The following is a 17,759-nucleotide window of genomic DNA, read 5'->3' as shown; positions in this document are numbered from 1 at the left end:
GTTTCTCCTCAATAAAAGGAAAAGAAAGCAGGAAGCTATTCTGACTGCAATACAGTTGAAAGAAGAAGGGAGCATTTTTGTGCCAGATGATGTTTGTGTTCATGAACAGCTATGTAACCTTTACCATGGTTAAAATCTCTTGTTTTTCAGCTTTCACACGTCTTTCATACATTTTGATGAGGAATTACATTGTTGCTTAACAGTCCTTACTTATGTCTCAATCATTATGCTGTTTAGGACCTCAAATACTCTCTTACTTTCCAAAAACATTGTTTTTTGACTGGGATGCCAGATAAATTCGATAGTGTAGTATATATCACATAGGAAATAAAGAGAAAGGCTACAGTGAAGGCATACAAGAGTCATCATCTTCTCCACCTCTTTAAAAAACCTGTTCAGTTTGCAGCTTCTAAAACTTCAAACACAATCCCTTTATGTGTATCAATAATCTAAAACTATCTTTAAAACTACAAAGGATACATTAAATCAAATGTTGTATACACCAGATATTGCTTTAATTTTCACCTTGTTATTCTGAAATTAATGGAATGCTAGAATTAAAAGAATTAAGCAGAATTAAAGGAATTATCAGAGCAATTCTAGGGAAGAACCTACGCCATAAATAAAAGTAAACCCATTAAATTCTGACCACCAGCATGCTAAAACTAGTAAGTACTGCAGTGGCAGACTCTTGTTTGAAGCCAGACTACAAGTTTTGCTCAACTGCTCAACGTATCCAGATGTCTGCTGAACTGTTAGGACAGCAACTGCCACATGGAGCCCAGTTCCCAGGGAGAAAAAATGATGGCATATAGTACCTGGCTGATCAGCAAAATGGAGTCAATACAGTGATTTCTGTTTATCATACAGCTGGTTTGTTTTCAAAGAAGTATAACAAAAAGAAAGTTACAGACTATCTGTTCCTGTAAGTAATTCAGAAAGCCTGGCCTTCAGAGAAATGATTAAACAGAATAAACTGGCCTATTTTAGGGTTATTTAATCATAACAATAGGAAAAAAGTTTAAAGGCACAGCACATTTCTTCAGCACACAAGAACCTGAACACTTACCCGTCCTCGTTCAGTGAGAGTTGTTAACATGATGATCAGTGACAACTTGTGATCCCAGACTACTTGCCAGAAGTGTGCACATGTGTGTGGTAGAGGCCCCTGAGTAGCAATGTACCTGTTCACAATGCCCACAGAAGGAATTTCCATCTATAAAGAGAAAGAAAAATCCTATGTAAAGTTTGCTCCCACTACTCAAGCACTATCTTAACTCATCATTTTATTCAAACAGGAAGTTTTGAGGGAAGATTAAGGTGGCAAGCTGAGTAATAACACAATCAAGATCACAATTTGTTATGTGAAAAATCTTTAAATATTTCATTTATACCAGATGTATATGAGATTCTATAATCCTTCATGCTGAACTAGGAACAAACGCTTAATAGTGAAAATCTATTTGAAAACTGGAAACTGCAAAGCTTTCCAAATTTTCTTTAATATTTAGTAAGGAATAATGGCAAGGTATACCAAAGGTACACTAGCAAAAGCTGTTTATTGCCTGATACTAGACATAGTAAGTTAATAGTTGATTCTGTGATTTAGGAGTTTAACTCAAGTATCTGACACAAACATATATACATATATACATATATACATATATACATATATACATATATACATCTCCCTCTTTTCCCTATCTCCCAGGCTACACACATGATTAGGGCAATCAGGGCTTTGGTTTATCTTCTGGACCCTTCATAGCAAAGATAAACCATAAGTGGTTCTAGAGGGAAAAAGGCTTAGCTTTAAGCTATAGGAGACAACCTCTGCGTTTTCCTACGGAAAGGTAAAGCAATTTTTACCAGTTAAAGATTCTGCACTTATCACAGTGAATACTACACTTGTATGTACTGCATATCAGGACGGCCGCTTGTTTCACAAGAGATACTTCATCTTTTAAATTATGGATCATTACATCTTTTACATTTACAAATCCCCAAAATATAAAATGAAAAACCCTTATTCCTTAAACAGGCTAAATTTAGTCAGCTACTGTAGTATAGAAAGTGAGCAAATGCAGGTCTCTGTATGACTTACATTCACATAATTCGCATTAATGTAATCTTCATCTCCTTGCAATATTATCCTTGTGGCATCATCTGCACACACACAAAAAAAGAGGGAATAAAATTAGCAATTAAGAGGCATGCTTCCCTTCTATTAAGTCAAAAAAACTGAGGAACTGCAGACACACAAACAGAATACACACCACAATAGATTACCTTTTGGAGAATAAAACCAACAATTATATGTCTTTGACTATATAATGAAATCTTTAATCAAGAAGCGCAATACAACAGTTTTATAAGCTATCATTTAAAGGATAAAGCAAAATAGGCAGAAACTGTACTTAATACTCACAAGGTAGAACATCTTTGTATCTGTTCTTGTCCATATTCTGAGGTACCTTTGCACATGTAACAGCCAACCCTGGTTTCTTTCTATAAAGTTGCTGCAAAACAGAATTGAAAACGGTAGGATTTTGAGGGATGTGCTTATGCTATACACACACACTAAATAGATTCACATAAAAATAGACTGAAAAAAAAAATCAGAAGTTATTTTCTTTAATATTTTTCCTAACCATCTGCAAAATTCACCTGAGAGAATTTCTGTTATTGCTAGCCCATCATCATCTCTAGAAGAATTTCCAGAATAAAAAAAAAGGAAATGGGAGAGTCACTGATATAAACTATTTCCCTGCAAGGTTGCCTTTTTCTTATAAAACTGTGGGCCAGAAGAAAAACAGCGGTTGTGGGTGGAAGAAGTGACCAATAAAAGACATTAGAAGAAAAAAATAGCTGCAGACTGATATTTTCTGGAATCAACTGTAACACAATAAAGTCAGACAAACTTTTATTCTCTGGACTAAGACAACCACATTCAATACTGCAAGTACTCGAAAAAACAAGGCTTCTATGTATCACAATCTCTTAACATATGACTCCCTTTCTTTTGGGCCAACCCCTATCTTACAAACTTTATCTGGAGTAAATGTAGGCATAAAAGTGTATAACCAAAATTTTAAGGTCAAAAGTGCATTGAGTGCATCCTACAAGACAACAAAAGATACAGAGGGGGAAAAACAACAGCAACAAAAAAATCAAGTGTAAATATACATGAAAGCAACTTACAACTGATTTATTGACTTGGCTGTGCCAGAGTTTTATAGTGAAGTCACTGAACACTTTCCAAAGAGCTCATTATATCTTCACGTTTAATGAAGATTTAGAATATGGTTCCATACATAAAATTGAGTGAAACAAATAGGAGGCTAAAATCCCCTACTTTGGTTGAGAGAAAAGGAACAACACACAAAACTTTAATTGACTGTGAGATTTACTGAATCCTGACTCCATATCACAGTTCACCACATTTTTCAACTTGAACAGTATAAATAAGCCATGTAAGAAGAGAACTTGATGATATATGTAACTGAACAACTTCTACCAGTTATAACTCAAGTTCCATTTTACTAGAGCCAAGTTGTGATTTCTGCTTTTTTTTGGAAGACAAGGAAGAATAATTTAATGTTAAGTTACAATTCTGGAGCTTCATTATTGTTGCCTGACAAAAAGTCATTTGCCATTGACAGACTTTGTAAATTCTGCTTAAGTGGAGGAAGATATTCTGGAAAAACTTGATTATTCATAGTTTACTGGCTAATTATTTACTATTTTACTAATGTGAATGGAGAGTTTAAGAGCCACCAAAGTTGATGAGGTGATGCTGCAATTATCTCTGCTTCTAAAGATCACTAAACAATGAACTCAAAGAAAGAAGGCCACTAAGTTGTCCCCTAGTTTATTAGATTTCAAAAAGGTTTGCGGGTTTTTTTTGTAACATCAGTAATATCCTTTTATAAACACTGTCAGGAAAAAAGTCATAAAGGATCAAGTACCTATGAAGATTATTACAGGAACTTTATGCAAAAATTAGTCAACAACTTCGACAAGTGAGAAAGCATTGAAAGGCTAGTTCATCTCTTTTGAGTTACTGTTTCAACAGCCAACAGATTCATTGCTGCATTGTGGCCAGTGCTGTGGATTTTGGAAAGCAGCTATGAACCATAGTCTACAGTTCCTTAAAAAAAAAAAAAAGCAGGGAATCTTAACTCCCAGAACTCTTGAAAACAAAGCAAACCTCATAAAAAGAGTGGTTATGAAATAAGCAATACCACAACTCTTCAGCCACCACCATTAAATCTTATGGCATTTGAAAAAAAAAAAAAATCAAAATTGGGAAAAATTGTATTGCTGTTCTACAAGTTTTCAGCATCAGAAAGGGTTGCTCCAGAACTCAACAATGTGAAATTTATAAATCATAATAATCAGGGTTTCTCTAAAGTTGCTATAAATGTTTGGATCCACAACAAAAAACCAAGCACAAACATACATACTCTGTACTCCCTTGCCATTAGAGAAACAGCTAAATCATCTTTTGGAATTTCTTACACTAACACTGAAGGAACTAATTTAATAAACTATAAAAACATTTTATTAATCAGTTTTCTAAGACATTCCTTGCTAACATGTTGAAGAACATGACAATTAATTCAATAATCTATAGAGCAGTTCTTCAAAGTCTCATCCTATATACAGAGGAATCTCACCTATGAAGTAATCTGCTCAAGAAGTAACCACCAGTGGTTTAGATTGCCAGGGAGAAACACCACAGAACTGGACATTACAAATGACCTGCAAATGGAAATTAACATTCCAAAACTTTCATATCAACCTCTAAGAGAAGATGATGAGGAATGGTCAAGTTGTTCCTGTTATTCCATGAAAGAAGGCAACACATGAGACCTTGAAACCCTAACTTAAGGTAGGAAAGAAGTTTAGAAATGTCACTAAGCAGCATAGACTGACCTCTGTCAAAACACCACTATTCTACTCAGAATAATAAAAAAAAATATTAATTTAGTGAGCTTTGGATACTTGAGCTAGAAACATGTTAATTAGAACACATTTTTCTCAGCAGATGATATTTTTATGCAAGACTGATAATTCATTCTTCCCTATCTTGAGAAGTGAAGGGTGAAACTGATGGGCAAGACACATTCTTGCTCTCTTGAGAGAAGACTGCATGGGATCAATGAGATTCCAATTAAGCCCTTACATTATTTGCTGGTCACTGCTACTGGTTATATTAATGGCATTTGAGATTTGAGTATTACCTACCTCAAACTGAATAAGGACAGTCCCACTTTCCAGCCCTCCTCTTAGCTGCTCCATAGATTCCTCCAGTGTATCACCACCATATTCAGAACAGATAGGAAGAAGAGATTCTGGGAGATCGTGGGAATCAGCTTCGTCTTCTGATTTAAGCTCCACAAACTGTTTAACTACTGAAATATGTATCAAAAATTAAAATCCATTACATAGAGCATTCATGTGTTTGCAACACATATTCAAATATATCAGCTTGCAAGAACAACAAAGTTTGCAGAGACAAGGCCTCAGGAAAGCAAATAGCAACACATTTAACTGCATCTTTATATACTACATTACTGTAGAAACTACTAAGAGTAAAATGTCCTTATGACGTTTCAGAAAATGAAATTCTCAAGGTGCCTATCTATGAACGCAAAGAAATTGACTTCCAAGCACGAAGGGGTTTTTGCTGCTACCTTGTCTTATCAAATAAACTGCTTAATAGGCTAATGAACTGCAACATCCACTACAGTAAAAACCAAATGAGCTTTGCCTAAAAAAGTTTAGAGCATAATTCATGGAACATCTCTATAAGATTATATAAGAAGCTTATATAACTTTGGACCCCCAACAGCAAAACGAACATAAACATACATTGTACTCCCTTGCCATTAGAGAAGCAACTGAAATATCTTTTGCAATTTTTTATGCTAACACTGAAGAAATTAATATTAACTACAAAACAAATTATTAGTTTTTTATGACATTCCTTGCTAACATCTTAAAGAACATGACAAATATTAATTAATCTACACAGCAGTTCTGTCTCTATGAAAGCTATTGTATTACCAAATGTGTCCAGCTGTGGTTATTCTCTGCAATGATCAGAATGGCTCATACCTGCCAAACTTCAGAAAATGGGGAGCTGTTCATACTCATGCCTATACAAACGACTGGCATGGAACCACAGGTTATTTTTAACTAAGAGCAGACTTCTCTTATCTGCAAGTAGGAGGGGGACTAGAAAAGTTAAGGGAAGACTGAATTCTGCATAGAGCCACTGGAAAGACCTATAATAACAAGAGCAGGACTGTTGAGTGAAAACAAGACCAAGAGCCCACCTGTCCTCCTAGAAACACAGGAAATTTTAAATGAAGTAAATGCTACAATAGTACATATCATTTAGGCAGTTTTATTCCCTCCTGTTTCCCAGTGATGCATAATTCCTTCAGATTTTTAAGTCTTAATATAATCAGAAACTGTGTGCAAAGCCCTTCCATAATTGTGTGTGTTAAGATCTTACCATAGCTCTTAAGGAAAGCAACTAATAAACTAGAAGTTTCACATCACCTGAAAGCTCTTGGGATGTGCATGAGTTTAAATATGGAGGAAGCAAAACCAAGCTCGATGGGTTCCCCATATTTTTAAATATACAGGCTTAAGACCATGCATGTTTCAGAGATTGTCTCCTGCTTGCTGGCAGCAATTTAGCAAGTAGCCAGCAGAGGTCAAGCTCAGTATTATCATAAAACCCCTATCAACTTATTTGACTTGGTTCATTGTATAATTGTGCTGGGGAACAGCCCATGGGTATTAGCAAACCTGCAGTTGGGGATTTGTGAAATTATGCTATATTTACAAAAAAAACTAACAAAAAAAACTTTGGCTAGGGACTTTGTTCTCATAGATTTTTAGACTTAAAAATAGTAAGAAATTTTAACTTGATAGATTCTTTGTTGCAGTGGTAAGAACCTGTATAGTTAAAACTATTTGTACTACTAATTCAAATGCAGAGAGATCTAATTTTGAGCACAGACCTATTCCCAGTGCACTGAGAACACATTTATGTAAACAGAAGAGGGTATACCGCCAAATGTAAGAGCAACAGTCTCAAAAACATTAAAAGTGAATAAAATTAGCCCAGTTACCTTTCCGCCTGACCAAAAGTGCAAGCTCTCTTGTGTGAGATTCTCTGCTGGCTTTTATGAACATGACCACCTGATCATGCGTGTGCTCTGAGATATCTCGGCCATTAATTAATACTATCTGATCACCTTCATTCAGTTTTGGAATGCATTTATCAGCCTGTTTCAAGACCAAAGAAACACATTAATGTCATTGCATCCAGTCATGTAAGCAGGAACACATCAGGATATTAAGTTCATCATGTAAGCAAAGTCTTCAGAGTTCTCCTGACAAGGTTTCGTCTTCTGTATCAGAACTTCTATCAAAGGATTCAGATCTAAAGCTGTCTTTCTTGCTTCAAAGCCTCTCAATGAAGATGAGAAACAGTTCAAACAGCATATTGATAGCTATAAAAAAATTCATATTTATCAAACAGCCATCATCACGTTGCTCTTAAAGATTTAAATTTCAGACTCTAAGCCTCAACAACCACTGGTTATAGACATTTGCAAATGAATTTCTGGAAAAAGTATTTTGGGCATGTAAGATAATACGCTTCAGTTTTTGTGCAATGAATACTGAGAAGTCCAAACATGATTTTGATGAACATAATTTAAATAATGTGACATTCCTCAGTCATGTACTTTTTAAAATTTAAAGAAAACCGTGCACATTTCATATTTTTGTTATTTATCAGATTCTTGTTTGGTGGATATCAAATGATATCTACTAATAGAGAACATTCTTCCTCACTTCAGTCACTGAAAGTTTTAACAAGAAGATGCAGATAAATCCTCAACCTGTGATGCTCAAATACCCTGCATTTGTGACAAATTCTTTTGCTATCTGTGCTGCAGAGAACACTAAAATGAGGTTTTCCCCATCTCAAATAAAAACTTACATTATGTTTTGTCTTGGATACAGCAATTTAGATTAACTGCTGAACCCTAGGGTTTGTTTGGCTTTTTTCTGCCACACTTTGCAGTATGCTTAGCTCTAAGTCCAGTGCAAAGCAATTTAAGCTATGGCCAGAATATGATGATGATGCTACAAAGATGATTAATGGACTAGAGCATCTCTTGTATGAGGAAAGGCTAAGAGAGCTGGGAGTGTTTAGCCTGGAGAAGAGAAGGCTCAGGGGGAGATCTTGTCAATGTCATTAATACTTGAAGGTAAGTTGCAGAGAAGATGGAGCCAGGCTCTATTTAGTGGAGCCCAGCAACAGGACAATAGGCAATGGGCACAAACTGAAACACAGGAGGCTCCATCTGAACATCAGGAAACAGTTTTTTACTGTAAGGGTGACTGAGCACTGGAGTAGGTTGCCCAGAGACATTGTGGAGTCTCCCTCCTTGGAGTATCCAAAACCCATCTAGACATGGTCCTGGGCACCTGGCTCTAGGTGACCCTTGAGCAGAGGGGGTTGGACATGATGACTGTCAGGTCCCTTCCAACCTTCTGTGATTCTGTAATACAAATGTGCAGGATTCTACAAACTTTGAGCGTCAAGTAGTGTAACAATTTTATTTTCATTGCTATTCTAATTTTTATTTTGTCTAGGAAGTCCAGCTACACAAAAGAGTGACAGACTTACACATACACTCCATTTGATTTGTTACGAGACATAGACCTTTACTGTTATTCGCTCTTCATAGTTGCTCCCTGTATTTCCTTAATGCCAGCACAAGTTCCTTGAACTTTATTCATCCAATGTTATAAGCCCTATCAAAAAAACATCACCAACCCCCCAAATGTGAAAAAGATGTTCTAATTAGACCTGATCCCGGTTATGCCTTGCAGTGATGGCTGCTAAAGTAAGTTTATCAGTGATTTACTATATTACCAAGTGAAAAATAGGAAAAGATGGAAAGAAGTGATAATGACATTATCAACAAGAAAAATGCAGAATAAAAAAAGAGGTAAGGTTACAAAGAAGAAAATAAGTCAGTAGCCACTTGTGTCAGAGAATAAAGTAAAAGGAAGGAAAACTTAAGACATGTATGAGTGCCACAAAACAGATAAAGAAGAGAAAGGAGAGAAAAGATGTATGCAAGAGGAAAAACTCCCAAGCAGAAAAGCAGATTAAAAATTTAAAAGGGAATAGTTTCCCCTAACTTTTCCCAAAGAAATAAGGAAAGAAAATAATGAAGATTGACAATGGTTAATAAAAAAGACAAATGTAAACAGAAAAAGAATGGGAATTATGAACAGCTACAGTGTTCTTCAACAGTGATTAACTAGGTATTCACAGCTCCCGTCCCTTGACATATTTTGTCTAGTTTACAAGGCAAGACTGAAGAATGCAACTATGAATGATTGATTCATTTAATCACTGTGAAATATTATTGTTTGAGATATAAGTTATTCTCTCTGAAATACAATTATTTGAAAAGATAAGTGATATAAAGACCATATCAGGTCAGTCTAGGAGAGCCAAAAAGTCAACAAGAACATGGAGGGAATGGTTTCTGATCTCCTATATTTGTGCATAATTTAGATTTCTTGGCTGGTTGCTGGCTATTATTCTTTATTACAGAAGGAGATTAATATCTTTGCTCAAAGAAACTTTGTTAATCATGTGGCATGTTAATGCCTCTGCTCTCTTACCTGAATCATCTGACTATATAAAATATATCTTGAAGGAGAATTAATTCCTTCTATGTAAGCATAATTTGTAGATTTTTCAGATACTGAGCTTTTCCAGACAATTAATTATGTCAAAGGCTTCCTGTCCTATTGACATACCCAATGTTTCATTTTATGCTAATCATCTTGTTATTGCGCCAAGAAGTATGAATACTATTTTTCAATGAGAAGCTCTATTAAATAAAACCATAATGGCTTCTTTAGCACCTTAGGACATTAATACCGTTTGTGGAAAAAAAAAAAATCAGTATAGGTCTTTAATTAAAAAAAAACCCAAAACCAAAATGAGATGTAATAAATGGTTGTTCTTTAGATACAACGCTCTCCCACAACAATTTTGGCTACTCTGTCCTACAATCTTTCCAGTATACTAGATTGCCACTGTATTAGAGGGAGATTTTTAAAAAAGAACTTTAGGACATGCAAGGGAAAATATTGCCTTATTTTGGCAAGTAGATTTGCTTTCCCTCCTCCGCAAAAAATACAGATCTTTTTGTAGGAAAGTGGAAGAAAGGGATCTACAAGCCTAGGAAATAATCTTAACAAATATTACCAAACAGCATCCCTGAGGACAATTTACAGAGTAATGAGTGAATCTAGAGCAAGTTAAAATAGTTGCAAATACAATGAAGGAAAGGCATCACTGAGCTAAAATAATGTAAAAATGTATTCCACAGACTGCTTAACTTGAACTTTCAAATATCAGCTACATTTCATTAAGCAGTCAAGAACTAGTGAATTTTAGTTTATGGAAAACAATATAATCCATGTTAATACTGCTATGCTCTAAAAATAAGTTATTTTTTCCTTCTTGCTGTAACGTGATTTCTGTAACACTGCTGTTGAGTATATTGTATTGGATAATTGTTTCCAATTTATTCTCTGACTCTGGATAACTTGCTTGCTTGGTGGCACTAGGCTAGAGAGCTTATTGGCCACTTGCATCTATGTCTATGCCTATACCACTAACTGGAGACACTTAAATGAAGTGTGTAAGTTAGAAGCCCAGTCCTTTTCCAATTCAAGAGAAAAAAACAGATCAATACTTTCCAGAAGACAATCTGAATCTGCTAAAGGAAATCACTGCCTCTGGAGAAGCATCTTTCATTCTCTGATTGTGGAATGAGCCCGTTTGACCTACACTAACTTCAGTATCATGAATCACCCTTGAGAAGTTTGCTAGGTTGACTATGAAACATTTTAAGGACTGCTTTATTTTCACTTTGTGGAATTATAATTTCCTACTACTGTATTATTCAAATAATTACTGTAGTTCATAAAGGAGTGCTATGCACTGCTAAGTCAAGCCACAAATCATAAATGTGACAGAAACCCAACTTCTCAATGTGTTTTAGCTTGATTTACATCATGACATTTAGATACTAGTCCTGTGACTATTCATCAAATTTCAAAAGCGTCTATAAGATGTAGAGTACACTGGATTTTTAGGATTAAGTCAGCAATATTCCTATCAAGTTTGCACTGAAATTATTTTATGAGAGTTGAGAAATACACTTTAGAAGAAGGTGAGTGAAAAAATTTGAGATAACATATGTCCTTACAAATTTATGTACTAATTATTTAGGAAAAAGTTATCCAGAGGTTAAATTACTATTATTATTTCACAATTCAACAGAAGAATTCAATGTCTGTACTGATTCAGATGGATGTTCCACCTAGTCTTAAATATTTCCATAAGCAAAAATCCATGGCAAAATAAGAACAGAGCAAACATTCTGCACCCCCTCTCTCTTGCAAAGTACTCTCCCATCCTATAAATGTTTTTAGCCCTAAGGATTTCCTCAGCCTACTGTGGTTTGTCTATTCAGTAACTGTCAGCAGGGTTTTCTCCCAAGTATGTGCCCTCTCCTGACCACCTACAAAATTATTATAACCACAGCAACTTCTGCCAAGGAGCTTCACAGGTCTATCTTATACATGAAGAACTACTTCACTAAGCATGAAGAACCTGACTTTCACTAACTTAATTTGGTATCCCATAGTTCTTCTGCTGGAATTCCCTGCTCACAGTGCTCCTCATCTTACAGATCCCTACTACATATCCCTTAAACTAGTTCTTTTTTCTAGGCTGCAGGGGCCAGACTACTCACTTCTTTAATGAACACTGCTCCATATCTTCAGTCATCACCTTTGCCCCTCATCAAACCTTTCCCAGTTCAAGATGCACTTTTTGAGACAACTGGGGGAAACAAACATGTTTTCTACTGGTATCTTGTTTGGTTAACACTTCCAGATTTTTTCATCTGTAGTTTAAGAAACCACTGGTCAAATCAGTTTCTAAAGAGAACAGCTCAGCTGCTATCTCATACTGGTTATGGGTGTTCAAATTTCTGCGTGTTCAGACCTCTGAGTGGTGGAGAGAGTTAATAAAGGAAGGGATTAAGTCTTAAGAATTTACTTACAGGTGATCCTGGAGTTATTCTTGATACCACTAATGGCATTTTTTGATCTACACCACCCTAGAGGGATGTCAAGTAAATAACAGTATATTATTAAGCATAAATAGCATTTAAAAACAAGTAATCACTTATTTTTGTTTTTCTATAAACTTCATGCTCTGTCATTACAACCAGGGTTGGTGAAATTGAATTTCCATCAATAAATGGGGGGAGGGTGTGGTGTCTTTAAATCTACCAATTTTCAGTACACTAGATTCAGTGTCTTTGCTTGGCCATATATTTTAACAGGCAATAAACAGATTGAATACAGCATTTATTTTAACCCTACTCTTCAAGCAAGCCTAATTCAACACCTGAACTTGCAAGGTGGACAGTGTTCTTAGATGTTGTGAAGAAACTCTAAGAGATCAGGTAGAATCAAAGTTCTAGACAACTGTACTCCCTTATTCTCTTCAAATAGTGTTCTATCACTGCCCCACCAATAAACGCCCAAGGTGAAAATATCAAACTCTGCCCTGATTTTGACATTATGGCTACTTTACTCTATCTGCTTAAATAGAATTTCAGTGAGGGGATGTCAAAAATCTAAAATAGTCAATTACCAATAGGAATTCTATTTTCTTAATAAATTAATTTTCACCTTTCCAATATGATTTTTTAATAGACATATTCAATTGGCAAGCAGAAACTATTTCACTTGTTTTATAATACAGAGGTCCAACTTTCCAAAAATTGATGCCTTAAATTAGGCTTCCAAATTCATATTTAAGCAGCCAAATAGGCAGTCTGCTTTGGAAATGTGCCATGCCCGTAGTATATGCAACTAAAATCCACAGAACTAGTAGAAGCTTATTTCTGTAAATGTTACTTTAGCATTTAAGGATTAGGCTGCCACTTCTAAAAACTCTCGGTCCATAAGCAACTCCTGTAGGACATACTGCTGTCTCCAAAGCATTGCATTAAAAGGAAAAAAATAATCATGAAGTCAAAGCATATCTCTATAAAGCATTTAAAAATAATTTAAAAATTGTGCGTTTACCTTTAAATTAAATCCAAACTTCCCATCTTCATCTGGTATGATACGCACCAAAAGTAAATCTCCCTCAATTAAGTCATTCTGTAATATATATATATATAAAACAAACCAAAACTTTTCTAACTTTTGAAAGAAAATATCAGCAAATTAGAGAATACTGCATCCAAATTCAGATGCGTTGAATAATACTCTATGTAAATCCACATTTGAAATAGGAAGAAGCTAAGGTTACAGAATAGACTCATGATTGTAAGCTTTTAAATTGTAAAAATAGCAACATACATAACAGCAAATACATTCTCTGCTTGCTCTGTCCTAACACTGTTACTGTCATCTTACCTCTCTCAACTGATAGCTCCTAATAAAATTTTCGAGATGTTGTCTTTACTAAAGGTGACTTAAAAGGAAAAAGTGTTAGGTGCAACACATTTGAATCAATTCTACTCAAAGGACTATAAAGTGACTACTTTCCACCCATTTTTTCTCCTGTAAATGGGTGCATTGGTATCTCCTGCAAGAGATGCACAAGCCAGAAGGATTAAAAATTGGCAGCAGCTACTGGACAGGAAGGTTAGGAGGTAGTTCAGCACCCCTCTGGAACAGGCTGGAGAAAGGGGAGGAATGATTCACTACCACAATGCTAGCAGGGAGCAGCTGCTTTCTAGTCAGCACAGAATTCAAAGGATGATGTTTAGCCATCCTGGAGATGCCTGGGATAAAGCAGAGTTGTGCCTGCTATCAAGAAATATAGCAACTTGAGTTATCTGATCTTTCCCTGTAGAGGAAATAAGATTTAATCACATAAGAATTCCTATTCCACTAGAAAATTTCCCTGCAGATGCTTCTGGAAGCCTGGACACTATGGAAATCAATGCAGTTGGCAGGACTGTCTAACATACCATGTACACAACCTTGGATAAATTTGAGTAGACAACAAGATTTATTCTTATTACTGCACAAAATATATGTTCATCCTGAAATATAACCAGGTTTTGTGCATTCTAATCTATAGTTCAAAGCTACATTCAGTACTAGTTTTGACTTTAAAAGCATGCAATTGAACATATTGAACATACCTTATCACAGTAGTACTGACTGGAATCTTCCGTTGAGCTACTTTTTGTAACGTTGTCGTATGTTTCTAAGAACTGTTTATCCACCCCTTCCAAGGGGTAAGAGCCAGAAATGTTACCAACTCCATTGGGAGACTGAGCCAAGGCTTTAGGTGAGATACGGGTCAGAGAACTCCGAGTTGGACTGTTTCCCAGTACATTCCTTCATTTAAAAAGGATAAATAAATATTAAAAAGGTATGGTTATCCAGATACTTAAATTAAATAGTAAAGCATACAAATATACTGCTCATTAAAAGCGTGAGCCAACTTTATACTTAGATTTAACACTACTTCTTGAGGTGCAGGGTAACAGGACTGGAGTATGATCTAAGCCTATCATTTGATCAGGGGACATCCAGAATAACGGACAAAACAAAAATAGAGTAGCAAAAACATTTTTAGCCAAACATTTGGATGTTAGGTATGAAAGACACTGTTGCAATGGTACAGGAAATCACAGTAACATGAAAAGAGCTGAACCCCGGGGGAAAGGCACTTCAGTTGCCAATTCTACCCATGAAAACTTTTTGCTATGATTCCACTCATTATTGCAAAGAACTTTTTTTTTTCATTCCTTCCTCTTATGAGTGCTTTTCCCTCTGGGAGAAGGTGGTTTGCAGAAAAGCTATGCTAAATTGTCAGAGAAACAGGAAATGAAGTGACAATGAAAGGTTTAATTACAGTTAATATAGTCTGTCATTGAAGTAGTTATAACCATGTAGAAGGACCCAGAATTAAACTGGGGTGCAAACCTGGCCTAGTGATTCAAGAACCCTAAAATTCAAGGATAACAAAAGTCAGTAATTAAATACCCGAAATCTTAGAATTGGCCAAGTTGCCTGGTAGTGCTCCAGGACTTTTCAAATGTTCATTTAGCTACATGCCCTCTTATGAAAAGAATGAAATGCAGACCTCTAATGAAACTAAACCCCTTCTTTAATTGGACCAAACTTATAGGTACCATGCAAACTCACTGCTCTGTCTTTATAATACTCTGAAAATCTCTGTCCTGGGGAAAGCTCAGGTATAGCAGTTTCCTATACAGTGCTGTGTATGGCAGAAACTGAGTCCTAGCTACTTGTATTATGCCACTGGAGACAGACTTTTCACTTACACGATGATCTGTCATGCTCAGTGGCAGTACTTTTTGCAAGAACACTGCACTGCAGTGAAGCATATTTGATCCTTGGAAGTACATGTGCTGTTAGTTATTACAGTTTATCCCTAAAAGCAGGCTTTTAACATACAGCACTTGCATTGCAGCAAACTTTAACAATGCAAACACTTGCTCCTCGGCTTGTGGAAATCTGCAACAAATGTAAATGCTCTGAAAGGTGCCATCAAGCAAATGTATTGTTGCCATAATATTTCGGATGTTCAGTTGTAGTACATGTACTTGGCAATGGGGATGAAGTGCTTTGTGCAACATTTGCAGAATTTTCAGTTATTACAGAAAATATTTTTTCAGTGTTTGGAAGATATTATTCACTTAACACTCTCAATAATTTCAAAATACTTTCAAGTAGTGAACAATAATGGTGCTTAAAGGAATTATACTGTCAAAGTTGTGGTTTTATCTGATAGCTTCCAGGACTTTCCATAATTTCTGTGAGGTCACTGTTAAGCAAGGAGGAACACTGTATGTATAAATAATAAATTTTTCAGAACATAGTCATTTAAAAAAAAAATTTCACTTACAAATTGAGATTACAGATCATAATGATTTTTCAGTGTAGAAAAAATTTAACAGTACCAGAAAAATATAACAGATTAGTTCAGTTAATGCCTCCTGCTACTATATAGAGAGTTATCAGATAAACTTACCAGTGGATTTTTGTAACAAATTTTTACTACAGTTTTTAACCAACTTTTATGTTAACAGTGATTAGGAGTCTATTAGCACTTAAGACTTTCCACATCATGATCCAAAAACTTAATTTCTTTTTTTTTTCCACAAATCTTTACAATCTTCATTGGTTTATACATTTGTTTGTGTCTTGTAACCATACAAGACCACTACACTTTGAAAAATCAGTTCAAGTTATGTATTTTATCACATATCTTAAAGCTAGAGATTCTGTAGTAGAAAGTTTAAGAAAAACTCACTTTGGTGATTCTTGTTCAGATGACCTGTTAAAAAAAAAGAACCCAAACAAACCAGTAAATGAATTTATGTTAAATCTTCAGGAAAACAAGATCTAAAGTCTAATAAAAAAAAAAAAAAAGCCTGCATAAAAGACAAAAGGTGCGCTCACAGTAAATTAAAGAATACTTAATCCTATGCTGAAAGTCTGAATCAGACAATTATGGAATTTATGAAACAGTCCACAAAAATCCCAGGACAGCTCTAACTACTCACTTCCAGTTTTGGCACAAGCCCAACTACAGACAACACACATCTGCTACCGCAACTTAAACTATGTAGGAGTTTACAGGGGTAATTATTTAGCAAGGCACACTACATCATTTAAGAAAGTTTTAGATGTGGATCACAATGACTACAGACATCACTGACTGCATTTTCTAAAACGTCAAACGTGTCAAAATCTTTATGTATTGGTAACAAGAAACTAGCATAGGTGGCTTCAGAAGCATGAAGTTTCTAACACTTATGCTCATAATGTCAGAGCAGAACACATGCTGATGGAGAACTTTAAGACAAAGCATAACTAAAGCAGAAGTGATTACACAGATGAGGATAATCTAGCACAGAAAATAAAACAAAATTTGCAGTACATAGCATTTATCAAGGCATTCAGTTAGCTTCATCAGAAATCACATGAAACAGTGAGCTAAACTATATTACACTAATTAAAGCAACAGCTGCAATACTAAGATAAATTCGAAAGTAAAAGTTGTCAAAAAGGTGCTTGCAAAGCAAAGTAAGTTTAAGGCAGATGAGATAGCTTTACAAATTTAATTAACTAGTGACCAAAAAACCCAGAGTGATGTAAGTCCATGCTGGAAAAACACAAACATGAAGTAGTTTGGTTTGAAGGTACAGTTGTTAAATTGTCAAGTTATATGAGGCAATTCACAGTATACAATTAAATTTTCAGGTTTTGTTCTCTAAAACAACCTTAATACTAAGAATTATGTACTACATTTTATCAAAACTACAGTAAAAATAGCAGCATTATCAGTCTAGCTAAATTTCCTTATATGTATTCTACAATATGAAGAAATTCTTCCTTGAGAAGCAGAGATGGTGAAGCTTGATTCCCTAAGAATTTGTGGACGTTTGGGTTGTGTGTACATTTAATTTTTTTTTAAAGCACTAAACTTCTTCCTATTTTACTGAAGTCATGTCCCCCTTCTGATTCCACTGACATCCACCCCCACTCTCCCCCTCAACCTCTGATTCCCCTTGTTAGCATTCCACATAGTATTTTTACCCCCTAAGTGCCAGCAGTGC

General features: G+C 35.4%; 1 protein-coding gene across 5 annotated transcripts in view; it reads right to left on the bottom strand.

Moving 5' to 3' along the window:
• The window catches only part of PTPN3 (protein tyrosine phosphatase non-receptor type 3), a 137,241-nt gene that overhangs the window by 23,736 nt on the left and 95,746 nt on the right, over positions 1-17,759 (bottom strand). For 4 of the 5 annotated variants that reach the window (XM_074824858.1, XM_074824886.1, XM_074824867.1 and 1 more), the window contains 9 exons: positions 16,451-16,474; positions 14,307-14,505; positions 13,234-13,311; positions 12,198-12,254; positions 7,152-7,308; positions 5,251-5,417; positions 2,429-2,519; positions 2,105-2,166; positions 1,070-1,216 (listed from right to left, as the gene is read on the bottom strand). In XM_074824858.1, coding sequence (XP_074680959.1) covers positions 1,070-1,216; positions 2,105-2,166; positions 2,429-2,519; positions 5,251-5,417; positions 7,152-7,308; positions 12,198-12,254; positions 13,234-13,311; positions 14,307-14,505; positions 16,451-16,474 — 982 coding nt within the window. The remainder of the gene's footprint in view (positions 1-1,069; positions 1,217-2,104; positions 2,167-2,428; positions 2,520-5,250; positions 5,418-7,151; positions 7,309-12,197; positions 12,255-13,233; positions 13,312-14,306; positions 14,506-16,450; positions 16,475-17,759) is intronic. The other variant, XM_074824877.1, reaches the window with a different exon arrangement.

This window comes from Strix aluco, chromosome 1, assembly GCF_031877795.1.
Source record: "Strix aluco isolate bStrAlu1 chromosome 1, bStrAlu1.hap1, whole genome shotgun sequence".
Lineage (NCBI taxonomy): Eukaryota > Metazoa > Chordata > Aves > Strigiformes > Strigidae > Strix > Strix aluco.
Note: the sequence above shows the minus strand (reverse complement) of the source record. Positions and strands in the feature narration are given on the sequence as shown.